Here is a 26,424-nt window from a genome sequence, read left to right on the forward strand (position 1 = left end):
ACCGTTGTGTTCTAATCAGTTACATTTTTCATAGAAAGTTATCAGGGAAAAGGTGGCTGTCTATTATTTTAAGTGAACGACAGCACTTATTTGAAAAATCTCCAAGTCCAGGCCTAGCAGGTCCTCGTGGAAGTGCTTAGATATGCTAAGAACAGGAACAGTTAATTGATATTCATCTAAACGCTTGGGTTTTTCTAACCTCCCCTTTCTCCAGAGAGCCCTGGATTGCTTTGTACCTAAAAGGGTTAAAATGTAGGTGGCCTTTTTCTTTGATTAACTGCTGAGATATCAGTATATTGCGCCCAGACGAGCACTGTGCCTCCCTCCCTTTGCACTTGTGGATGTTTTCTTCAACTTGTGCTTCTAGGGCCATCTTCGACACTTCTCCTTCCTCTGCATTGATATCCGAGGCCACCCTGACTCTTCTGTGGCAGCATATTTAGACTTCTCTTCTGCACACCTGTCAGCCTTCCCCAGCTCACATTCCAGAATGTTCTTTCTCTCTGTCTTAGTCTACCTTACACCCTTTTGTGAGATGAATCTATTCCAGAATGCCATTTTTATCACATCATGGCCCTGTTTACAAATTGTTTCTCATTTTCTCACATCAAATCACATCTAAACTCTTCAGCCTGGGATTTAAGACTGACACCACTGTTCCCAGCAAGCCTCATTGCTCTCTGCTCTCCAGGTTGCACGTCTGTTTGTTTCAGTGAGGTCTTCATACTATACTCTCTCCAGACTTGCTGTTTTCACCCTGTGCCTACATGCACTTCTCTTTGCTTATATGCCCTTATTGTATTTTGTTGACAAGTCCAAAGTCAGCATAGCCAGCTAAATTCCCTTTTTTCTGTAAATATTCCCTGAGGAATCCCCCAGTATATCCCTTACTGATCTGTAGTTGGTGCCACACTGTCATATAGCTTGGGAGTTAGTTGCCTTTTTACGATATACAACTTCTCTCTTCAGCTGGATCATGAGTTCCTCGGGGAAGACCCCATATTTTCTGTGGCTGTTGTTAAAAACACTTAGTCCTGGGAAGAAACTTGTAGGGTAAAGAAAAGGTCAGGCTTTTCTGCCCTCCCGCCAGCAGGATAGATGATGGATCCTTGCGGTCCTGAATGCATGCCTGATGGCGGGCACCTGGAGTAGGGTGTGGGCATAGGTAGATGGGATTCACCTGGGCTAAGACTGTGCTTTTAAGGGCGGTGTCATGGGGACGCCAGCAGAAGCCAAGAAAGAAGCAGGAGAAGCCAAAAGAGAAGCTGAGAGAGAAGCTAGAGAAGCAGAAGCCAAGAGAAGGCCAGAGAGCCCAGATAGAGTGAAGACTTGCTGGGGGCTGGGAGGCCTGCCAGCCTCCCGGCCCCCCAGCACCCTTGCCTGCTGTGTACCGGGTAAATCCCAATAAAAGACCTGCAAAAGCCACTAAGGACTCTGATTCCTCCTTTACTTGGTCTGCATGGGATCAGAAAACCTGCACTGTGTCCATTCCTGACCCTACAATTGGCGTAAGTCGGCAAGATGATCCATGCAGATGGGTATGGAGCCCTCTGAAGACCTGGAGGGACTAAGGAGTAACAGACTGTGTTTGACTGTGACGACGCTGGAGATGCCATGGCGGCACAGATGGTGGACACTGTCCGGGAGCTACAGAATAAGACCACGCCCGGAGGAAGAGGAGGAGACGCCCGAGAGGACCAGCCAATGACCCCTGAGGCACCAAGAATCGTCGGAAGAGAGAACCACGATTCGGAGCTCACCAGTGCTGATACAGGGAGAGGCCAACGGACTTCGACTGATGGACATGGACTGATGAACTTGGACTGACAATCCCGCCAGAAGGCAGAGGACCTTGCTAAGATGTTTTTTTTTTGGGAATCTGGGGGTGGCCAGAGGGCCTTGATGGCCAAAAGCAGCCTGTGCATGCCCAGCAGCCAGGCGGAGGAGAAAAGCCAACTGAGAAGGCAAAAGATGGTGCTGATGCTAAGTTTGGGAAGCCCTGAGCAGCTGTTAAGCAGCCTGAGCATGCTGAAGCCCTGTGAGTCTCGTAAAATCACCTGTGGGTGATGCCCTGACCGTTGTCGAGTGAGGGTGAGGAGCTGAGGAACCCGTCCTTGGGGGACAGGTGGGGAACGTGGCTTGGCGTGGAGCCCAAGTCAAATGTAGAGTTTGGATCCCCAACCCATGTGCTTGTGCAGTGGGTTGGCCTGAGTGCAGGGGTCTGCGAGTCGCATGGGTGGCCATGAAGGCCGAGTGTTGGAGCGACTGCAGACAGAAACCCTGAGGGTTGGCGATTACCCCCAACAGTAGAATAGGATCGCTGATCCCAGAGTGAGTGCATCCTGGGGTGGATGCGGTGTGTGGCTTGTAGCCGAGACTACAGCCAGAGAAGGCCAGGAAGCCTGACAGCTCCTGGTGTGTTACAGTAGATGCTGTGAGTGGTTCCCCTCCCTTGTATGAGCAGTGCCTTTGGCAGCAGATGTGGTGGCTCATCTGCTGGTTCCAATAATTGTCTTTTGTACTAGGTTGGGGCCCTGCCTGGACTTATTTGTGTTCTGTTGTATTTTGTTATATTGTGATGTATTTGCTTTTGTGGGCCATGGCTGCATTGTTTGTTTGATAAGAAAATTGTATATATATATATATATGTAGATTGTATGGCAGAAAACCTTGAGGGGGTGGACTGTAGGGTAAAGAAAAGGTGAGGCTTTTCTGCCCTACCGCCATCAGGATAGATGATGGATCCTTGAGGTCCTGAATGCATGCCTGATGGCGGGCACCTGGAGTAGGGTGTGGGCAGATGTAGATAGGATTAACCTGGGCTAAGACTGTGCTTTTTAAGGGCGGCATCACGGGGACGCCAGCAGAAGCCGAGAAAGAAGCAGGAGAAGCCAAAAGAGAAGAGAGAAGAGAAGCTAGAGAAGCAGAAGCCAAGAGAAGGCCGGAGAGCCCAGATAGAGTGAAGACTTGCTGGGGGCTGGGAGGCCTGCCAGCCTCCCGGCCCCCCAGCACCCTTGCCTGCTGTGTACCGGGTAAATCCCAATAAAAGACCTGCAAAAGCCACTAAGGACTCTGATTCCTCCTTTACCCGGCCTGCATGGGATCAGAAAACCTGCACTGTGTCCTTCCTGACCCTACAAAATTGTTGTTGAATGTGCTCTGTACTAGGTAACTTACTTCATTGCTCTTCACTGCAACTTGTGAGCTCACTGCTGCCTTATTTGCATTCTGTTCCCCTGCCCTTTTTTTTTAAGATGATAAAATGAATTATAAGAATTTAAGTAACTTGGCCATTATAGGCTACTCTGACTCTCAGCTCATGCCTGCTTACTACACCAAACCCCCTAAAATTAATTGCACCACTACCCTTACATTTAAGTATAACATAGGAGGGTTCCTATGGTAACATAGGATGGTAACATCAGATATACTTTTTCTTTGAATCAGTGTGTTTATTTCCTTTCCCCCTTTATTTATTGAAAAGAATACTGTTACTGAGAGCGATAGTATTGACCAATCAACTCAACTATGCAAATAGGGATGGTTTTACTAGTTTGAATTGATCATTGGGGGAATGATCAATTCCCTCCTCAAAGAGAAGTTGTGTTGGTGAAAATGCTGAGTCATGGAGTTAGTAATATTAGGAAACTGCTAATTATTCTACCAGTTTTACACTGGACATTGGGCTTGGTGCTTAACATTTTATCATTTAATCCTCACTGGCCTTAAATGTGATGAACAAGACTCATAGAGGCTAAGGGACTTTGCTATAGTCACACAGTATAGTGGTATGTAGGGTAAGGAAAAATGTCAGGCTTTTCTGCCCTCCCGCCATCAGGATAGATGACAGAACCCTGCAGTCCTGAATGCATGCCAGATGGCGGGCACCTGGAGTAGGGTGTGGGCCTCTGTAGATGGGATTCACCTGGGCTAAGACTGGGCTTTTAAAGATGGCATCACGGGGACGCCAGAAGAAGCAGAGAAGCTGAGAAAGGAGCAGAGAAGCAGAGCGCCGGAGAGCCCAGATAGAGTGAGGATTTGCTGGGGGCTGGGAGGACTGCCAGCCCCACGGTCCCCCAGCACCCCTGCCTGCCATATGCCTGGTAAATCTAAATAAAAGACCTGCAAAAGCCACTGAGGACTCTGACTCCTCCTTTACCCGGTCTGCTGGATCAGAAAACCTGCTCCGTGGCCATTCCTGCCCCTTACATGGTAGAACCAGGATACAAACTAGATCTGTTGAACTTCCAAAGCCCTGCCTTTGGATGTCCCCCGTGGGACATCAGAGCTGCTTTTCTGCTACTCTTGAGTTGTTTTCAAGAGCTGTGAGCTGTAGTCTACTAATAGTGAAATGACATGGGCCACACATAAAAACAGTGCTTCTCAGCTGTCTGAGGAAGCTACCACAGAGATCTTCAGTTTGCATGATGGCCATTTTCTTCCCTAACAGGAAAATCTAATCAAGTGGGCAGTGGAGGATTATCTCCACCCTTCAATTGCTAGCCCTGGCCTGTGGAGTCTTACCCAACCCTCAGTTTATTCTTGTTGAATCTCTCCTAATTAGTCAATAAAATCACCTACAAATTGTATTTATTAAGACATTGTATTTGGCACTTATGGAGAAGGAAATAAACCAGTGGTTCAGCCTACCAGAAATTTATAATGTAGCTGAATTGGTAAGACATATACACCTGAAAAGATAACAGGACCAGACCTGATGGTATGGACAGAAGTGCTCTAAGAGCTCAGATGAGCAGAAGATTTCTTACCCTGGGGCTCTTGGAACTGGACCTTAAAAGATGGGAGGGATTTCTAAGGAAGAGAGAATATCCCTGAATAAGGACTTTAATTGTGAACATAGACAGGGAAGGCTGTGAGTACATCTCTTTGTTGGAACTTGTGTGTATGGGCAAGTGATTTGAAAGAATGTTGGGCTAGACATAGGTGGAAGCCAAATGATGAAAGGCTTTAACATCCTGTGCCCAAATTTTATCTTGTGGGAAGTTATTAAATATTTGAAAGTACTGATAAGGATAGTGTTTCAAAGGGATTACTGACCTGTCAGCATGTTGTGATTTGGGTCAGAAGAGAAAGTCTAAGTCAGGGAGACCTCAGAGGTTGTTACATTGATCCTGAGATGGAATGTCCTTGACTCTGGTGTGGCAGATGGGAGAAATTACAAAAAATACTTTATTTGTCAACTGGATATTCTGAAGTACGTGAAGAAGAAGTCAAAGGTGACTGGTGTTCTGAGCCTAAATCACTGAGGATGCTGGTCCATTCCCTGGTGTGTCAGAATCAAGAGGCAACCTCACTTAGGATGTAATAATTTAGTGTCTTTCTAAAATCTGTATGGTTATTTATTCTTGGGAAAAGTAGTATTTCCAAGTCCACAAAAACAGTATTTTCCACTGGAAGATATTCTAAGAACTACCTCCCTAGCAATCAAGAACTTACTTCACTTGGCTGTAACAGAGAGTGGTACCAGAAATCTTATGCTCACAATGGTAGAGTGAGTCGAAAGTACTGAATTTACTTTTTGAAGTGTGAGTTGGGGTGATCCACTTAACCCTAAAGTTGGTGAAATTTTGATGAAAATACTTATTGACCGTGGGTCTTCATTATCCATTTCAGTGGGGAGTGTTTTAAGGAAAGGAATTAAATCCTCATTTTAAAAGGGGTTCTCTGTGGGGTTGTTGGACTTCCAAACAAGCTAGAAGTGTAACATAAATGATAAGTACCAATGAAGTATACCTTAAGTGTAAATAACTGTTTGGCCTGAAATTTTAGGATTTAGGTATAAGTCTTCTGTTTTTCAAATCAAGTAAATCTAAAGGGAAGGAAAGTGAACTCATTATCTTTACCACACTCACTTGCTATTTGCTTGTGAATTTAGGATTATAGAGATCGCAGCCTGCCACTCTGCCCACACCTCTGCTGCCAAGACCCAGGGTGGGCACGTGTACATGTGGGGCCAGTGCCGGGGCCAGTCGGTGATCCTGCCGCACCTCACCCACTTCTCCTGCACCGATGACGTGTTTGCCTGCTTTGCCACCCCCGCCGTCTCGTGGCGCCTCCTGTCTGTGGGTAAGCTCATTATTGACCACTGGGGTAATGACCTGAACACTAGGAAGTCAAGTCTGGCACTTCTCTTTTGATAGTAAGACTTTGTTCAGCACAGTTTCAGTTTCAGAAACCAACACTCCATTTGACTGCTTTTTAATTTGACTGAGAAACTGCCTTTTTATCTTTAGCTAGTATATTTACTCAAGCATTCAAAAATTTCATTTGGTGTGACTTCCCCTCCGCCCCCCGCCGTATTTACAATCAGATGTGTGTGAGGTTCTTATCTGTAATGATTGCAGGTGCAAATTTGTATTTATGGGGGAATAAGGCATTGTTCAGTAGGTCATTTATTTTGGAAAATTTTCATGAGTATCAACAGAGCAACACTATATTTTTGCCTGCACTTTCATTATGTCTGTACTTAACTCTAGAAAACATTGTTGTTACTCTCTTAGAACCTGACGATCATCTCACTGTGGCTGAGTCACTGAAGAGGGAATTTGACAACCCTAACACCGCAGACCTGAAATTTCTGGTGGACGGAAAGTATATTTATGCACATAAAGTCCTTCTCAAAATTAGGTAAGGAACCATTTATTTTGAGAAGTGAAATAAATGCATTTATTATTTTCTAAGGGCCGGAGGAACTATGATGGGCACTTCAGTAAAGATGAAAAAAAGTGCAACTTTTTTTGCCTTCACAGTCATACATTACAACCAGAGGAACACATATACCAAACAAGAAATAATAGAGACCCCATGTAAGAACTGGGGGTATTGTTCAGGGTATAAATACTCTAAGCATTTAAATGAGTAGGTTTTGGGATCCAATTTTGCAGTGTGAGGAGGAGGTTCCTCATACATACAGTAAGCAATTTTTGGACTCCAACTTAGTGCCCCGTAATTTAACCCAGTTGAGACACTGCGTACCTGGAGGAAGCATCAGATTCCACAGGTTAAATTGGAGGTTTGCGTAACTTCTTCCCCCTTGGCATTTGATTAATTTGCTAGAATGGCTTACAAACTCAGAGATAACATTTACTTACAAGATAACTGTTCTTTTATAAAAGGATATAATTCAGGAACAGCCAGATAGAAGAAGTGCAAAGGGCAAAGTATGTGGAAAAGGGGGCATGGACCTCCCTAGACACTTTGTAAATGGGCTGTCCATGTCGGTGTTAGAGAAGAGCATGCTAACATTTGGCAAGCATGTGAAGCTGACGTAAGATTAGAAAAATCAGTTTTAGTGATGTAAAACATTGAGCATTGAACTGCATCCCCTTCAAGTGTCCATTTGAAACTGTGAAGCTACTTCCCCAAATTGAGATACAGAACAATTCTATCAGCCCTGGAAAGTCCCCTTACATCCCAGTCCCGGGACAACGACTGACCTTTCTGTCACTAAAGGTTAGTCTGCATTTTCTAAGAATGTGTATAAGTGGAATTAGACACTATGCATTCTCTGTGCCTGGCTGCTTTTAGTAAATGATTTTGAAATTCAATAGGTTCTTGTGTAATGAATATTTAAATCTTTCCGCAAGGAATCCCAACATTCAACATGGCATTTTAGTCTCAAGTTCTTATCTTAGTAAGGTCAGGCTGTGCCACATTAGCAGGGGCAGGTGTGTGTCTAAGTTTGCTGGGATATAAGAAACTACTGCAAACTGGGGCCTTCAATGAATTTATTTTCAAAATGTTAGAGGCTTAAGATGAAGGTTTTGGCAGGGCTGAGCTCTTTCTCAGGGCTGTGAAGGAGAACACACCCTTCCTCCTTGCTTGTGGTTTGCTGGCTGTCCCTGGTATTCCTTGCTTAGGACAGCGTAACGCTGGTCTTCATGTGGAGTTCACTCTGCGTGCATGTCTGTGTCCAAATTTCCCTTTTATAAGGACACCACTTGCATGGAATAGGGCCCACCTTAATGAACTCATTTTACCTGATTACCTCCTACAGATCCTGTCTCCAAATACTATTACATTCTAAAGTTAGGGCTCCAACAAAGAATTTGGAGAGGACACAATTCAACCCAGAGTACGGAATGGGGAAACAAAATTACTCCCAGTTTATGAGAACAAACCCACCTGTTTTCTATAAATGCTGCTTAGTACACTTGGGTGTGGGACTCATGCCCGAAAGTTGGACATGGCCACAGAGGCAGCTCCCAGGCCTCCGTGGTAGCAGGTGTGCATATGCAGCCTTGCCAGATAAATGTAAATAGTAAAATGAGGGGCACCAAGGTAAGTATACAATGGCATGCAGCTTGGGGGAAAGTCATGCATTGCTAGTGTTTTTCTTTCTCCTTGATAGTTTTCTGAGGGCCGCTCTTCTGAGGGCCGCCTGCTTTTGCCTGGAAGCTGGGACCTGACTTGCCTCTTTCTTCCTTCAGGTGTGAGCATTTTCGTTCCTCTTTGGAAGACAGTGAAGATGATATTGTAGAAATGAGTGAATTTTCATATCCTGTTTACCGAGCCTTCCTGGAATACCTGTACACAGACAGCATCAGCCTGCCTCCTGAGGAGGCAGTAGGTAATTGCCACCAGACTTTATCAAGAGATTGGCAAAATGCTGATCACTGGCAAGGTGGTTTCTGTAGAACCTAAACTAAAGCCATTCCCTTTCTGTGTGTTGAACCCATTCTCTTTTCCTTGTTACTACTTCATGCAAAGATCGGATAGATACAATAAGAGATTGATAAAATACCAAGCCACCACCTGGGTGGAGGGGGTCACTCTTCCTTAATGACTGGATGGAAGCTGTGCATGACTTTCTAGCTAGACACCTGCTGCTCTGCAGTTGTTTGCATTATAAAACAGATAAAATACACATAATAATAAACCTTGCTGATCTCTGTAACCGCAAATTTCCCTCCCAGATAGTTTTGCACAAACCACGGTTGTTTAGTGCACCCTGTCCTGAAAGGTAGTTATGAGCATTCTCTGCTCCCCAGGCTTACTGACAGCAACAAGCAGCAGAGGTCGTCAAATGGGTGCAGAGTGAAAAACATACTGAATTTTAGTTTCTAGCTGTCAGCAGTGTTGTTGGCCAATGGTACAGAAAAATTAAGGAACTGCTTCTGTATGGAATAATAGGAAGACTTCAACCTCCGAACTTTCCAATTAAACATTTGTTTTACGTGTATAAATCCAGTGACAGTTTTTCCCAGATCTGCATTTAATTTTCCTCAGGTAAACTCAAGACTGATTAATGAAATTTTATAGTTTCCCATCCCTTTACAAGCATGTTGGTGCTCATGCCCATTGTGTGCCACTGCTCGTCCCATCCTGAGGTAGACAGACCCCACCCTGCCTCTGTGGGGCTTGTGTGAAGACTGGGACGCCGGCCCTAAAGAAGTACACAGGGTCACTCGGGGGTTGGGGGCCCAGAGACACCTCTGTCAGGAAGTGCTGTGGAGTGCAGACCCTGGGGAAGTGTGAGTGAGCAAGGGGTCCAGATACCCAGGGGAAGATCATTCTGAACATGGGAAACAGGAAGTGCAAAAGTCTGAAGCAGGAAGAGAGTTAGCATGCTGAGAAAGAGGAAGAAGGCAGGCTGGTTGCATAGAGTGAGCCAGACAGATAGTGGTAGGAATTGAGGTCAGACAGTTAGATCTGGGCAAGACCTTGCATAATTCTGGAGATCATGGTGAAAAGCTTGAGTTTTAGTCTTGGTGTGATAGAAAACCTTGGAAGGTTTTTTTTTTGTTTTGTTTTGTTTTTAGCAAAAAGCTTGTATTATATAGAATTTGCTTTAACTCTTAGTAGTAAAGTGAAAAAAAAGTAAGGTGTATGTGTTTGTGTGTTTGTGTGTGTGTGCATGCATGTGCACTAGAGGTGGCTAGCAGCTTCTATCACAAGAGTGATGTGATTTGTTTTTAAAAGATCACTAATTATAATGGTTCAAATGTGAACTGATGGTACTCTGGATTAGGGTGGAGCAGTGGAAATGTTGAAAAGAGATCAGACTCTGTATGTATTTGTATATATTTTAAAGATGGAGCTGATGGGATTTGCCAATGGGTGAGATGTCAAGTGTGAGAGGGAGAAGTATGACTGCTCTGAGGTATTTGCCTTGAGTAGTTGGTTAATGGAAGTATCATTCACAAAGGTGAGGAAGATAGAGAGCAACACATTTGCTCTTGAGTTTAAAAAACCAAAGTATCTCTTTTAACAAACTTATCCCTTTCAGAGGCCACTCTCCTGCCAGGCTGTAATTATGCAGGTGCCTCTTTTTTTTCCTTTTCTTAATAAATATGTCATTTTAAAATGTGAAAAAAAAAAACAAAAAATAAAAAAACAGAAAAAGCCAAGGGAGTTTCAGCTTCTTAGACACCTGTTTGGCAGGGTTTTTTTAAATGCCTGTAACATTTGCATGGTCCTCGGGAAAACTCCAAAGGGGACCCAACAAAAATTTAAAGTTACGTATCAGCTAAAATACTTCCTATTTAAACTTTATGCCTTGAATATATAACCTAAGAACTGAAAGGCCGGGACTCCTTGGAGTTTTGTGCTATAACACAGTGGCTCTGGAAGGACAGGTCCCTCGCCTCACACCTGGGGGCTGCCATCTTTCTTTACCCACCACCAGCTACATTTCACATGTAGGGGTATGTGAGCACCCCAACCTGCATGTCCAAGCCTTGCCCACCCCCTATCAGGCCACCCATTGGGCCTGGGGGTCTGCATATTGGTGATATGGTGTGGAGGGGAATAAACACACACACACGCACACACACATGCACACACACACACAGCCTCAGCCTCAGGGCTAATCAAGCAAGGAATCCCAGGGCCTTGGGTACCCAAGATGTGGTCTTGAAGTGGCTGCATGTAATACAAGTAACACAGTGCTTTTGGATGGGTAGCACCCTCAACCACATCAAATTCTTGTGAAGTAAGATGAAACTTAAAAATGCCTTGGATTTGACACTGGCATTACTAGTGTCAGGTGTGATATCATGGAGTGGAGTGGAGGGGATGGGATTTTGATGAATGGCTTGAGGTGAAGAGTCGGGGGTGGGAAAATGAAGGCAGCAAATAGAGATGAGGAGAAAGTGGGGTAGGATCAGTGGAGGCAGACATGTACCCATGAGAGGCGTTTCTTTTCTTTTTCAAGAAGATAGGTACTATTACAGCATATGTGAATGCCGTTGGAAATGACCCAGGAGATGCTGATAATGCAGGGGGAGGAGCATTTCTTGGAAAAACGCTAAAGCCATTTTCATTGTGCTCATGTTTTCTACAGCTGCTTGTTTGTGTATCACACATCAGTTCAGCTACATTCTCAGGTTGAGCCACACACTCAGAATAAACTCAACACATCTTTATTTACAGGCCTTCACTAAGCATTATATTCAAAATAATGTCAGCATCATCTTGGAAGGGTTGAGTCTAAATCAGTATGCTTGAAATCACTCCCCCTAAGAAGCATCTCTTTTCATCAGGATTACTAGATTTGGCTACATTTTATAGAGAAAATCGCTTGAAAAAGCTCTGCCAACAAACTATCAAGCAAGGAATCTGTGAGGAGAACGCCATTGCTCTGCTCTCAGCTGCTGTGAAGTATGATGCTCAGGTAAGAAGCATTCTTTCAGCCAGCTGCCCTGGGTTGAAAAGTTCAGTTTCTGCTTAATACTTTAGATTAAGAAAGCTCTAGGTAGGGCCTCCCCTGGTGGTGCAGGCAGTTGAGCGCAGTGCGGTGAAGCTGTCCGCAGCCTCTACAGCACTGATTCAATCCTGGCTGGGGTCCCACATGACGTAGCAGACCTCTCCTGCCTCGCCCGCTGCTCCCCTCAGCAGTGTATTTCGTCAGTCTGCCTGTTCTGTTCCCCGCTCTGTTTCTGGTGAATCCTCTCACCCTCCCACACATCTGGCCTGTACCCCGGTTCTTGTATAAATAAATAAATAAATAAATAAATCTTTTAAAAAAAAAGCTCTAGGTAAAGATTTAATGTAAAGAAAGTAAAGTACCAGGAAAAAAGATGAGTGGATTCTTTTTATATTAGGGTGACCATCAAAGGCAGAAACCATAAAGGATTGATTGAACTGATTTAAGAAAGATGAAATGTTTATACACTATAAAAATGTTTATACACTACAAAATATCTTAAGAAAATTAGAAATGAAAAGTATTCACCAAGAGAAGTATTTGTAAGATATAGTAAAACAAGATTACCATAGTTAATATATAGTTTTTAAAAAACAAAATATGAACAGTTTGAAAAAAATGAACCAAAGAACAGAAGAATTGAGCAAATGAAAAATATAAATGAAAACAATGTATAATTTTTCACTTATCAAACTGGAAAGTGTATTTTTAGAAATAATAAATGCTCTGAGTAGATGGTGTTCTTGTAAAGTTCTGAAGAAAGTGCACATGGGTGTTTCCTGGGCACCACTGAAATGATATGTATTTAAAAGCTTTAAAGGTATAAACTTATAGGACTTTATCTTAAGGAAGTAATCCTGGATTCAGACAAAGGTTTAGCTTCAAAGATGTTTACTGCAGCATTGTTTGTATATTGAAAAATTGGCAAAAGCCAGCATCAACAGTAGTAGATGTTTAAACTATAGAATGTTAATATGATGAAATTATACATCTAGTCAATTTATATCATTAATAAAAAGTATGGCCTTATTTTTAAAGTATATCAATATTAAATAAAATAATTTAAGTATAACTGTATTTTAAAAGATTGAAATTCACTATATACATAGAAAAAAAAAGATTGAGAAAATAGTTAATGATTATCTCTGAATGGTGTAATTGTGGATGATTTTAGCTCTTTATCTTTGCTTGTTTTTTCCTGAACTTTCCACAGTGACAATGTATTGTTTTGATAATAAAGAAAGGAAACAAAACTTGTCTTACAGCTAAATCTTTAGGAAACAGGCCATACTTCTTGGAGTCAGTTTCCTTTTGGTATTAGGATATCCTCTCCTTTGGTCCAAAAAACAGGGAAATTTTAGTGGTGGGTAGAATAAAGGTTATGCTAATATAAATAATAAAATGCTTATTAAAGAAAATCTGGAAAGCACAGAAGATATGAGGAAGGAAATGATTCATCAACCAGAGAATATTAACATTTCATACAACTTCTTCTGATTTTTTTCCTGTTACATTATGTATAAGACTCCAAATACTAGGTTCTTTTCACTTAACTTTAAAAAAATTCCTACCCACTCTGAAATATTGACATTTAAAAGCATAGTGAATGTTGTCTTTCATTAAGATAATAATATATTGGACACATACCAACATGTGAAGTGCTTCATGACCAAATGAAATCTCTGCTTTTCCTGGAGTTGGTTGAAGTCATGATGATAATATTGGACTCCAATGGGTTACCTCAGATGATTAGGTAGAGACACAGTATTTCCATCTGAACGAGGCCTAATGTCCAAGACTTTTTCACATTTCCTATTTATTTGAATTACTTGTATGTTTACCTTCCTTCTAGAATGTAAGCTTCTTGAGGAATAGCAGGGACTTTTTTCAGTTCACAATCATCTTCCTAGTGCTTAAGATAGTGCCCAACATATAGTAGGTGCTCATTAAAGACTTAATGAATGGTGAACTTTGCCTACAGGGATAGCATATTTTACTACAGATTGTCCAACTAATTACTGTACCCTAAATTAGTGTAATGGACTACAATTAAAAGAGACACATTATAAAAGATTTTATATAAAAAGGACAGTATATTCGATTTGTATTTTTATTTGCTGACTCTAATAAGCAAGAAATGGGCTTCTTCAGCAAATTGTTATCCTTCATGCTAGATGACCACTTAATACCTTATTAACATGAGTCAGGGGTTATCTGAAGCATAGTTCATACCTTGTTTAATCCGCATAGGAACTTTACAAGATGTAGGTGTTATTATTAGTTCCAACTTACAAATGAGGAAACTGAAGCCCAGAGACATTAAGCTAGTAAATTGCAGTGCTGGAATACCATATATTTAAATATCAATTCTCTGTTGCCCCTCATACTTTAAAATGAGCAGTTTATTAGTTGATTCCACAGACACTCACCTAGTGCTTGTTTATTGTATGCCTGCTACTGTTCTAGGCATGCAGAGTATAGCAGGTGAATAAAATTAACCAAAATCTCTGCCTTCCTGGAAATTTTTAGTGAGGGAGATAGGCAAAAATAAATGAATATAATATATAGTATGTTGCATGATGATGAGTAATATAGAAAGAAGATAGGAAAGGGAGATGCAGAGTGCCCTGATGAGATTAAAGGTGGAATTATAAATAGTAATCAGGGAGAGGTGTCACCGAGAAAGTGACTTGAGCACAGACTTTGAAGGAGGTGTGGAAGGAGCTCTGAAGTCACATGCTGGGAGGACACTGCAGATAACAGAAAGAGCAAAGTGAAGGCCCTGGTAATAGGACAGCCAGTGGGGTGTGAGTGGACTAGAGCAAAGGAAGAGGAAAAGCAGTAGGGGAAATGAAATGTACGTGAGGACAGGTGTGTGTGGAAGGAGGCAGTGCCTGTAGAATCTAACAGGCAAGATTAAGGGATGTGAGTTCTAATATGAGAGAGTCATTGAAGGGTCTGGAGAGGAGCAGACATGATCTGAATGACATCTGGAAATAATGTAGCTGTGGTGTGAGGGTGACGGGGGCAGTTAGTTAGGAAACAGTATCACCCATTAAATAATGATGGTGGAGCTGTCCAAGCTGTTAGCTGAGGGGATGGCAAAAGTGGATTTTGGTAAGGCAGGCAAAGCCAACAGGACTTACTGATGGATTGAATATGGGGTGAAGGAAAAAAGCAAAAAGCAGCTGATTGTTGGATGTGTGCATATACTGGTATAGATATCAGTATTGCTTATTTTTTTTTTTTAGAAGTGGTGTATAGGCCAGAGTCACTGGGGGTGAGATTATCTGCTAGAGAGAGCAGGGAGCAGAACAGGCAGATGTACAGAAACACACCGCTAAGGGGAGCAGCGGGCGAGACAGGAGAGGTCTGCTGCGCCATGTGGGTTGCTCCTGGCCGGCCAGGGATCGAACTCGTGCTGCACAGGCTGCTGACAGCCTCACAGCGCTGTGCTCAACCCCTTGCAGAACCAGGGAGGCCCCTTTTTTTTTTTCCCCACCTTCGGTATTTGCTATAATTTGTGTCTGAGGAAAAAGTCCTATATACAATGTGCATATATAATTGCTTGCAGAACATTTTGGGCTTTGTCTATTTTATAAATTAGTCTCAGTGACAGAGAGAAAACTTTGCCCACCACCTGTAGCACTTTGTCCTGGGCCAAAGTGGCCATGCAGCCCAGGGTCTGAGGCATATTGGTGGGAGTCTGCATGTTGACCTCACTTTCGCTCTAATTTCTCTGGTGCCAAAAAAACATACAGCCACCTTCATTTTCATTTCAAGATTACAGATCTAATCAACAGAATTACTATAGGATTATTCTTGGCATTACAGTAAGCCAGAAAATAGCAATCTGCGGAGTTTCACTTAGCAGTGAGAAAGTCTTAACTTCTTCAGAGCATTTCAAAGCATTTTCCAAGTTAAGATTATTGAGGTATGTGTGGTCTGATGAAACCCAACTTTTGTCTTTTTGTAAAGGATAAAGAGTGTATTGGCTTGCTAATGACTTTAGTTTTGTAGTGTGACCATTTTTTAATGGCTTAATCTTTTCTCACAAACTCTTTATAAGGGCAGAAATAGTAAAGCCCTTACAGGAATATAAAGGAGGGATGTCGTACTTTTAACAAATAATGAAAGTAGAATGAATACAAATATTGTCACTAGAAAAAGGTACAGAATTGATGCACATAGCACATAGGCACCTATCTCTGGGAAGTCAGATTCTTTGTATTCACTGTTGTGGAGGAACTTGAATGTTTTACTCTGTTGTTTTCGTTTTTCCTAAGCACAGGTTATATTAGCTATGCAAGTTTTTAACTGTTCTTTAGATATTGACATAATAGCACTTCTTCTTAGCTATCAAATATTTCTTCCCTTTCCTGTGTATTTTAGGAATGTTCATGTTATGTTGCATTGCATTGGTAAATTAAAATTTGCTGAAACACTTTTATTGTTGTTCCTAGGATTTAGAAGAATTCTGCTTCAGGTTTTGCATAAACCATTTGACTGTAGTAACACAAACTTCAGGTTTTGCAGAAATGGACCATGATCTCCTGAAGAACTTTATCAGCAAAGCAAGCAGAGTTGGAGCCTTTAAAAATTGATCCTTAGCTGTGGGAAACAATTTTAGCATTTTCATTTTCACTGCAAAAGCCAGAGAATAATTCCTATTTAATAGTATTTATGATGAACTGCATTTTGCTGAAAACTTATGTTCTGTCAAAAGGATTGTGGTCAGTATTCCCATTTGTTGAAATTCAAAGTTTACATAGAAGGCATTAAAATGTTCTGATAGATGTGATTAAGCTCAGGGGAAAGAAAATGAAAATGTCTTATTATATTTATTATTTCTTCTTTTGAGTCACTTAAGTTGGACATTTTTGGTAAATGGTCTAAGTGTATGTTTTGCTGGCCAAATGTTCCCTTATTCAACAGGCTGATACTTTGACAAGAAATGCTGTCACTACCATGTTTTCTGCATCAAGCACAGTGCCTCGCATACAGTAGGCACTCAGTTAATTTTTTATAAAACTTAGGTATGCCCTGACAATAGATTCATTTGCAGGATAGTGGATGAAGGAGTAACTTGCACAAATACAAATTTAAAAGTTTGTAGCTATTGAGCTTCATATCCTTCAGGTAGATGTGCTGAGAAACAGTGGCTAATTTATAACATTAATTAGGATTCACAAAGGCCTTGGCAATTGTCAGGGGCTCAAGGGCTAATTTTAATTTTCTTTTTATTTTGAGATATTAATTCTTACATGGAATCATTAAATATGAAGTGTTGTCTTTGAATGAATGTTTCTGGGCTCATCTGCCTTACAAAATTGCATATCCTTTCACATTTGTGTTAAAAGAGATTTGCCCCCGTAAGCAAAATTGATTGTGTTTTTCTTGTAGTTGACTTTTACGTCACTATAAAGCAAGTCCCTTAATGTGGCATGGTATAGTCATAAAGTAATAGCTGAAAAGCAATTGATACTTATGTTTTGTGGTCAGCATTAAGAAGAATGAGATGAATTTATACTTTTTAGATTAAAACAACTTATACAAATGCAGAAGAATAGCTGGAAGGTAGGATATAGATTCTTCTCATATGTATTTCACAATATGATACTATGTAAAGAAAATGCTTTTGGAATTAGAAACCTTGTTCAATGCTGAACTATTTGATAATAAAAGCTTATTTGCAGATAATAGAACAAATGTGTTGTAATTCCTCAGAAAACAGCAAAATTATATTAACCACGTTTTTTGGATATATAAAATCCACTTGATATAAACTTCTATTTTAAAGCAGTTACTCAGGTAATAGTATCATAGCAAAGTCCACCCTAAAACAAATGATTTTAAAACAACTTAATTACAATTCATATTGTTGCCTGTGACTGCGCTTTATTGGAGAGGTCACTTTTAAAACCTTACTTTCCTTTTGTTTATCTGTATCTGCAGACATTATCTAGTAGAGGGAGCATAATCTCAGGTGCCTCTAGTTCTAAACCAGAAACCTATTTTTGAAAAAAAATATAGTCTTAATTAGTTGTTATTTTAAAAGTTAGGAATATGCCATTTGTTTTTATTTTTTGGTAGATTTTCAGTTTTATCCAGCAAAGGAACATTCAGACCTGGGTATGACCTTTAGCTCCCCCGGTTCTGGTAGGGTAGACAACCACAGTTTTTGTTTCTGATCTCTCCTCCTCACCTTCTGATGCTAGTCCTAACTGACCAGAGCCTTTACATCTTTACAATGTCTTCCAAAGCCTTATTAAGAAAGGTTGGATGCATTTTTTTTTCAAGATATATTTATTTATGCATACAAGGACTGGGGTACAGGTCAGAAGCGCAGGAGGGTGAGAGAATTCACCAGAGCCAGAGCAGGAAGCAGAACAGGCAGAGGGACAGAAGACACTGCTGAGGGGGGAGCATCAGGCGAGGCAGGAGAGGTCTGCTGCACCATGTGGGGTTCTCCCTGGCCGGCGGGGAATCGAACAGGCACTGCAGAGGCTGCGCACAGCTTCACAGTGCGGTGCTCAACCACTGAGCCACCAGGGAGGCCCTGGTTGGATGCATTTTTATCTAGATTTTCTGAGCACTGTTATATGCAGTTTTGTACCTGTATATCTCAGTGACTCTGGGTATAATATAATTATCAAACTTTTACAAAACACATATTCAAGGATTCTAAATCAGTATACTCAAAAAGCTTCACAAGTAATTTTGATGTTTAGCCAAGAATATGAGTATCATTGCTTTAGCCCTTAAAACTGGGGAAGAACTAATTTTAGACCAGGTTGAAGCTCACCAATGAGACCCATGGAGACATGTCTCTGAAAATACTTGCTTTATTTCTGGCCTTTGAGGATAGGCTTGCCATGAACACTCCTGTGTAGAGGATAAAAACACTATTTCTTGTATTTCTAACAGATGGATATAGAGCCTTAAAACCCTGCTCTACAATTAGGGATATAGGAAAGAAAAGGTATAACCTTTTTTTTATAATGATACTCCTTCAGGAACTAATGGATACTTTTCTTCTACATAAGCTCATCTTAGATTTTTTTTTATCCTTAAGTTTTGTTTCTTCTCTACTTGCTTGAGGAAATTCATGTTTTAGTGCTTCCAATATAATTATACTCTTACACAGAGAAAGGTTAAAATTTTACAGGAATAAAATACTGTCCTTCTCTTTAATAGAGGTTTGTGAAGATACCATTAAGTGCTTTATAAAAAGCAAAGTTTAATGTTCCTCAGCTAACACCTGAAGAAATTGTCACAGTCATTCTGGATCATAACATGGTGAGGTTCATCTAGATGCAAGATTCTTTATCAAAAACAACGAAAATGAAGCAACTATAAATTACATAGTGTTCTAAGAATTGCAAAGAGAAAAGAAAAATTATGATACTACTATCTTTAACTCAGTCTTTGCCAAAATATGAAGACATAAACTACTGATTTTGTGTCATTAAATACAGTTAAAAACATTTTCTGTGTAGGAAGTAATGCATGTTGATCTATGGAATAAATTTAAACTTTACTGTTAAATTTTTATCATCACAATTTACAAGTGTAGTCCCCAAATAATGGACATAAAAACATATTTTTAAAAATAGATCACCACCTCAAGTTCTTATTAAATAAGCATGTTTTAATCCTACTCAGACTTTAGTGTTACCATAATACATTACTCTGTAAGAAGCTATACCTATAGAAATGTAGTATATCTAGAGATAAGGTTTCATTCATGTTATCCTGTGAAATATCTATTTAGTTCAGTGAAAAATTATAACAAATGAATCGTTTCCAATGCTGGGTACACTATTTAACACAAAAATATGCTTCTTTAGGCACGTTTCCATGGATGATCCAGATGGTAATAGAATTAGCATGTAGAATCCCTTTCCCCCCATTTTTAGCAGAAAAATATAATACAAAGTAAATAAATTTGAACTTCTCCCCTTTTTAAGAAAGAATTATTGGAATACCAAATTAATCTTCAGAAGTGATCAATTTTCTACCACCTAGACAAAAAGTGTAGGGCCTAAAGGCTGCTTGATTTTTGTCTTGACCTAAGAGACTGCATTTCATCTAAGAGTCCCATCTAACATAAATACAGGATATTGAGTTATATTTGCTGTTTTTCCAGCTATAACTTTTTTTTTTTTTTTTTTTGAGGGTAGGGGGTATAGGAAATAGGCAGGTCAAGGCAATAGGTGACAAATGCTGTCACACTTTTGAGAGTGACACAAAGTAAGGATTTTGGCTGGCATGGTCATGGAAAATCTTTGAGCTGAGTTATGAAAGAGGAAGAAACCAGCTATAGAAAATTTGGGGGGCAGAGCACTACATGCAGAAGGAATAGCAAATATAAAAACCTAGGGTGTGGTGTTGTAGTTAATGAGAAATGGTCAATGAAGCCAAAGCACTGAGAGCAAGGAAAAGTAGCAAGAGGAGAGAAGGGAGAAGAAGGAATGGCTTCACAGGTCAAAAAAGGGTGAATAGTTCAAGTCCAGTAGCAATGTAAATCAATTTACATTTTAAAAAGAAAATCTGCTTGTGGTGATGGTGTATGGGTGCCTTGGGGAAGGAAATTCTATGGGGACTCAACCTGAGGGGGTCGGGGGAAGCAAACATTGTCTAAAAACTTTTTAAAAAATGATAAATGTTAAAACAAAAAAAATAAAAAATAAAAAAAGAAGATGCAGTATATATACACAATGGAATATTACTCAGCAATCAAGAAAAGATAAACTCATGCAGCAACATGGATGGAGCTGGAAGGGATCATGCTCAGTGAAGTAAGCCAGAAAGAAAAAGAAAAATACCAGATGGTCTCATTCATAGCAGGAATTTAGAAAACCTAAATAAGAGACCAGGAAAAAGAATAACTATAAGAAAGAAAAAATCAAAATCAACAAGCAACTATAAACCAGAGACACACTATAGGGGTTGGGGGAGAGGAGGGATTGGGGTCAAAATCAGAGGGTTGCAATTGTATGGGGAATATAACCAAGATGAAAATGCATACATTGTGCAAAAATGAAAAATGATGTAAGAAATAAATAAAATACATATAAAAAAATCTGCTTTTCTCTCTGAAGAGCTGAATGGTAAAGAGAAAAAAGAGGGAATAGGGATCAGTTAGTACTCAGGGAATAAGGATCGGTGATACACAAATTAAGAGGTAACTTTTACAGGCTTTTGGCTTGAGCAAATATTTAATAAAATGGGTAAAGACGGATAAAAACAAGGTATTTTTGTCTGATTTAGGTTTATATTATGAGAAGTCTTAGGGTGAGGGAAAACTACAAATCAAGAGTTCTATTGGTCATGAGGGGTTTGACCAGTATGAAGAGGTCAAGGCTATACATTTTATTTAAATCATAAATAAATATGGGTATCTTCTGTATATAAAGCCTGTTAAGGGCTAAGAATGGATATAGATGAAAGTTAAAAATGTAGAAGAGAACATTAGTGCACTTAATAAAAAGACCACATTAGACTATTATTAGGACTTAACTAATTTATTTAAAATAGACAAACTATTGTAGAAAGTGGTAACACAGCAATTTTAAATGTACAATTTTAACCAATACAAAAAGCAATAAAGCAATCTGAAGCCTTATTTAAGAATCTCAATACACGATCTCTGAAGTTTCTAAAATTCTGGCACTAAGCCTAACATGAAATTACTAACCAAAAACCCAGACACACGAGAAGCCCTTGACCTCAAATCTAACTGATTTGTATGGAATTCATGCAAAAATTAATGACAAACTGGAGTAAAGCTTTCTAGTGTCTTTGTTATCAAGATAACTGTCAAAAGTTTGAAACTTAATTGACCACAAAATAAAATTATTTTCTAGCAATAAGACCAGATTTCTTTTTAAAAAGAACTCTGAGTTTAGACAAAGTGATTTTCCTAAAAATCTAGTTGATGCTACTTTAAATACCTATTTTAAATTATATCATCTCTAAATAAGTTAATCACACAAGATAGTTTAAATAAACCTTTAGGTTCCAGGAGGGAAAGCGCCTCTTTTTCTAATGTATCTATTTTAATTTGAAGCTTCGCAAACCATTAGATAGTAATATGAATGTCTACCCCAAATACCTTTGATTACCTGCGATTTTGGACTAGAAATAATGTGGCTTTGAATGTGCCAGTGTTAGACCATACTGACTTCAAAGAAGAAAAAAATAAGGTAAGACAACTGCCAGTTCAAAAGATACATGGAAGACATGTACCATTCCAGAGAAAATGCACTCCTTCTCAAATTTAGGAGGGCAGAATAATTGCTGAGATGCAATAAGACAAATCTGTGAGGAAAAAATTAAGGCTTTGATAGTTAACAGTCTATTTATGGAATAAGATTATTTTGTATCTTGATTCTTCAGGACCCAGAAACATTAGAAAGTGCACTTGGGATATACTATATTAGGGTCCTGTGAGCAAAGTCTAACTGGAACACTTTATTTTCCAAGTATTAAATGGGTACTTTATCAATTCAGTGATCTGAATGGTATAAAAACCAAGAGTACTATTAATTACCCTCATTTTAAAGCATGAGTTGGATGAAGAAAAGAATCAATAAATTCTTACAAGTCCTGAGGTATGAGCTCTGTATCAGTAGTATGAAGGATCATAATGTTTTATCTTGCTTTCTGCTTCTATTTCAAAGCTAAAATTTATAAAACAAGCCACACAGTACATCAGATTCCATTAGTAAACTAAAATCTACTATGTAAAAAGTAGTATTTTTTCCTAGTTTCTAATAACATCTGTTCGAACAGAAGAGTTTAGAATCATATGGGCAAATGTGGGGCAATCAGCCAAATTGCATTTGGAAGACAAAACACACTTTCTAAGGTTCATGTTAAATTAAAAAAAATAAATATAAATTAATAAAAACAACAGCAAACATCACATATATGCTACAACAGAAGATGAAGTACTCAGGCTTGGCTGTTAGGCTTCCCACTTTCAGGGTATCCTCACCACTCTGAAAGCGAGAAAGCCAGCAAGTATACTTTGGAAATGGAAACATCTGCTACAAACTTTTTCAATAGCAGGATTTACACAAGATTTTTAATCTCGTATAATAACAATGTTGTAGTTATTAACTACAACATTGTTAGTGGCTTAGGAATCACCTGCATAAACATTCATAGTGCATCTGCACACTTTATATCCATAAAAAGAACTAAACATATTATTATATATGGCCGTAAACAACCTGGGAGAGCTCTACAGTTAGATCTGTGACAGAAAATCAAGCCAGGGGTGGACACATTGCCCTCCAAGATCATGAGATCCTCACTTTTCTTCCTTGTTTGAGGTATCCATACTATCGTTCACCTTCTGCTTTTGCATTCGTGTTCGAGTAGATGCTGGAAAAATGAAGAATTGTTAATAATTAGCACTGATGCTGCCAAGTAAGCTGGCAGGAGACTGCTATATTATTTTATACTCATGTCAAACTAATGGAGCACAGCAGTGCAAAGGCAGTGGTCTCCAAATTTTTTATCACACATCTTCATCAGTAATTTTTTCCTGATCATGGCCCACCATAAAATACATATGCACATAAACATACACATATAAGTTATAAAAAATATCTAAAAATACATTAAATGTAGATAGGATAAAGATAAATAGAAATTACATTATTTTCTTTGTGTACCCCAAGAAGTAGTCTTACATATTCCCAGATATGCTCAGTTTTGAAGATCACTGTTCTAGAGATGATGAGACTGAGGGTAGCACATCAGCAGAGTAGAATTGTGCTCTGTAGTATCCAGAATGCTCTATTCAAGCAAGTGGTATTGGAATTTCTTTGTGTTGGGACATGCTTTGCAGGTACTACAAAGATGATATCTTGCAGCTCATTTGGATATGTACATTTTTAAAATGCATTATTAATTACAACACAGACAAAAGGCCTCTTTTAGATTATTTAAAAAATATTTACTTGATTTTTGAGATGGGCAGGAGTTCTCCACAAAAAAGCCCAAAGAATATCCACACTAGGAGTAAACAGTAACTAAGTCTCCTCTGCTTGCCCTTCCACTCTGAACAATCCAGCACTGTGTGAAGATCTGTGAATGCAAGTCTTGGAGGAAAACTGAAGAGTGGCCCCAGGAAACGCCTTAGTTTTTGGGTTAAAACTCCTGATTCTCCCCAATTTTTCAGCTGCACAAAGACCTTGAACTTCAACCTGGCAGACTGAATTCTCTGTCATAGCTAAGTGTGCTAGTGGAAAATGTTCTGATTACAGTAACTGATCTGTCCTCTAAGAGAGTACACGTTATTTTTCTTTACAACCTTCTGCTCCTTAATTTTAAAAAGGGTGTTTGTCGGCTCCAAAATATTTTCACATGCTTTCAAGGCCTGATTTTGGTTATTAGTTTCGTGTACTGGGGGGAGGGGGGAAATCACAATTTTTAAAAGTTAAAATAGGAGTATATTAATTAACAAAATCCAAAAAGAGTTCACTTATCACAAAAAATTTGAACTTTTAGTGTATTTAGTTCTAATTGTATTCTTCAAAATAATAAACAAGGGAAAATGGTCTTAAAAATCAAAACCATTTTATTAAAAGCTTTATATTTCAAGGTTAGGACCTTAAGGGTTGAGAGACATACTGAAAGTCCCTTTTAAAAGCTAACATTTCAGGGCCTCCCCAGTGGCGAAGCGGTTGAGCGCTGGGTTGCAAAGCTGCCCGCAGCCCGCAGCCTCTGCAGCACCAGTTCGATCCCCGGCTGCTTCCTGGCCACCAGAGGAGGGTCCCACATGGCGCGCAGACCTCTCCTGCCGCCCGCTGCTCCCCTCAGCAGTGTACTTCCCTCCTTCTGCCTGCTCTGCTCCCTGCTCTGGCTCTGGTGAATTCTCTCACCCTCCCGCGCTTCTGACTGTGCCCAGTGCTTGTATAAATAAACAAATAAATAAATCTTTGGAAAAAAAAATAAAAAGTAACATTTCAACTGGTACTGTTTTTACTGATGTGTCCTATAGGTATGAGAGTTTTAATACTTTTAAACTCCTAAATATTTTTCTTTCCAAATCCCAGCTCTTTTTTGCACCAGATTATCAGGAAATGTTATGACGACTACTTCTCCAAGACAACCCAGTAGCACCTAGGAAACATTTATCTTTTTCCTAATGTGCTTTCTGTTTAAACCTGAGTTAATCATTACAGTGTCAGGGTTACCTATAGAATTCCATTTAATTTAGCATTCCAAATTTACGTCACTTTTTATAGCCTGAAATATGATGTTTTTTATTCTTTATCAAAATTCTGATTTACAGTAAAGAAAAACTTTTGTTTGAATAAAACCTGAAAATTAGAACAGTTCATTAATAGCAGAATAAAAGCTATTCTTTAAATAAGGGTGATATATATAAATGCTAAGTTTACAAAATCTTTTTCTATCTCTGGCACTCTTAAAGAGTTCCTCATTATAGTTCTGCTATCCTAATAGTTTCTAATTATAGTCATTCAAGCTGAAGATGTGGTTTCAGTTCTTAATCTTCCTGCACGAAAGATTTTAGAAAGGGTGAATTTGACCTTCACAATCCACAAATGTATGTAGGTAAATAATACATTCCCTATTGAATTATATTTTAAATGCATAAGCAAATCTACTTAAAAGAACTATATATATTTATTGTTTCATAATGTGAAAATAGTTGGTTGTAAATACTTGTTTCATTTACATAAGGTAAAATGATTACTTACTCATTTCTGCCAGTTTCTGTTGAAATTCCCCTGGGAGATGCTTACTGCAGATTAAAAACAACATAAAATATTTCATATGTATAAATGGGAAACTCAAATTTCCAGTAACTATAGTACTTCCATTGACTTATGTTATTCTTTTAGTAAGTAGCATTTAATTTCAAAGGCTTGTAAGTAGCTTTTAATTTCAAAGGCTTATAAATAAAACATCTAAAATGTCGCAAATTTATACACCTATATATTCTTCAAAGGCTCTTATTAAACATAGTAGTTACCATTTTCCAAGAATAAGCATTTTAAAATCTAAAGTTAAAACTTAAAATTTTATCAACAGTTTTATTTAAAAATCAGATTTTTCAACATCTGATATTTTCATTGAATTTCAGGAAAGTATAATAGATTTATATGGTGCTCTTAAGTTTGGGATGTATTCACACTTACTGTATTGAGTAATCGTCATCACAATTTCCAAATAACAATGACATGAAAGGGACTGGTGGAAGTCAGGAACAGAGCTGGCCCTCCAGATGACTGCTCAACTACTGAAATAATTCTGAAACTGTTCCTACCTTCCATCTGCTTCATCTGATCCTTCAATATCAAAGCGTAGTTTTTTCAGTGGTTTAGGAGGGTTGCTGCCTTCAGCACTTCTTTTGAGCACTCTGTCACTGTTACACACCATTTGATTTATCTTCTGGAACTTCTCAGAAGTCTACAAATTATAGAATTCTTTTTAAAAACTCATTAAACAGCGCATTTTATAATTAGCAATCCTTAACTGTAGTCTGAGATGTGTCCAAAAATGAGGTAGAGGTATTATCTTCATTTCTAATTTTCTGTTTTACAGGATCAAATAAAGAGAAAAATCTCAAAATCAGAGTAACTGAACCTAACTCTGCCCCAATTAAATACCCATTTTTTAAAAATCTACCTGTCTCTTCCCATGAGGCAGTATTCTTCTCCACCAACTATTCTGAAAGTTGGTTACTCATTTTCAGAACATCCACATAGAAC

At 39.2% G+C, this 26,424-nt stretch overlaps 2 protein-coding genes across 7 annotated transcripts in view; one reads left to right on the top strand and one right to left on the bottom strand.

The window, feature by feature from the left end:
- RCBTB2 (RCC1 and BTB domain containing protein 2) overlaps positions 1–17,393 on the top strand; it is a 42,246-nt gene extending 24,853 nt beyond the window's left edge. For 3 of the 4 annotated variants that reach the window (XM_037527316.2, XM_054701214.1, XM_054701212.1), the window contains 5 exons: positions 5,897–6,087; positions 6,522–6,648; positions 8,451–8,590; positions 11,505–11,635; positions 16,132–17,393. In XM_037527316.2, coding sequence (XP_037383213.1) covers positions 5,897–6,087; positions 6,522–6,648; positions 8,451–8,590; positions 11,505–11,635; positions 16,132–16,272 — 730 coding nt within the window. In that variant the 3' untranslated portion in view covers positions 16,273–17,393. The other variant, XM_054701213.1, reaches the window with a different exon arrangement.
- A 3,767-nt stretch (positions 17,394–21,160) lies between these two features.
- The window catches only part of RB1 (RB transcriptional corepressor 1), a 146,424-nt gene continuing 141,160 nt past the window's right edge, over positions 21,161–26,424 (bottom strand). For all 3 annotated transcript variants that reach the window (XM_037527318.2, XM_054701160.1, XM_054701161.1), the window contains 3 exons: positions 25,980–26,122; positions 25,411–25,454; positions 21,161–23,062 (listed from right to left, as the gene is read on the bottom strand). In XM_037527318.2, coding sequence (XP_037383215.1) covers positions 22,989–23,062; positions 25,411–25,454; positions 25,980–26,122 — 261 coding nt within the window. In that variant the 3' untranslated portion in view covers positions 21,161–22,988. The remainder of the gene's footprint in view (positions 23,063–25,410; positions 25,455–25,979; positions 26,123–26,424) is intronic.

The sequence above is a fragment of the Talpa occidentalis genome, unplaced genomic scaffold (assembly GCF_014898055.3).
Source record: "Talpa occidentalis isolate TD23 unplaced genomic scaffold, MPIMG_talOcc4v2.1 talOcc4.5, whole genome shotgun sequence".
Classification (NCBI taxonomy): domain Eukaryota; kingdom Metazoa; phylum Chordata; class Mammalia; order Eulipotyphla; family Talpidae; genus Talpa; species Talpa occidentalis.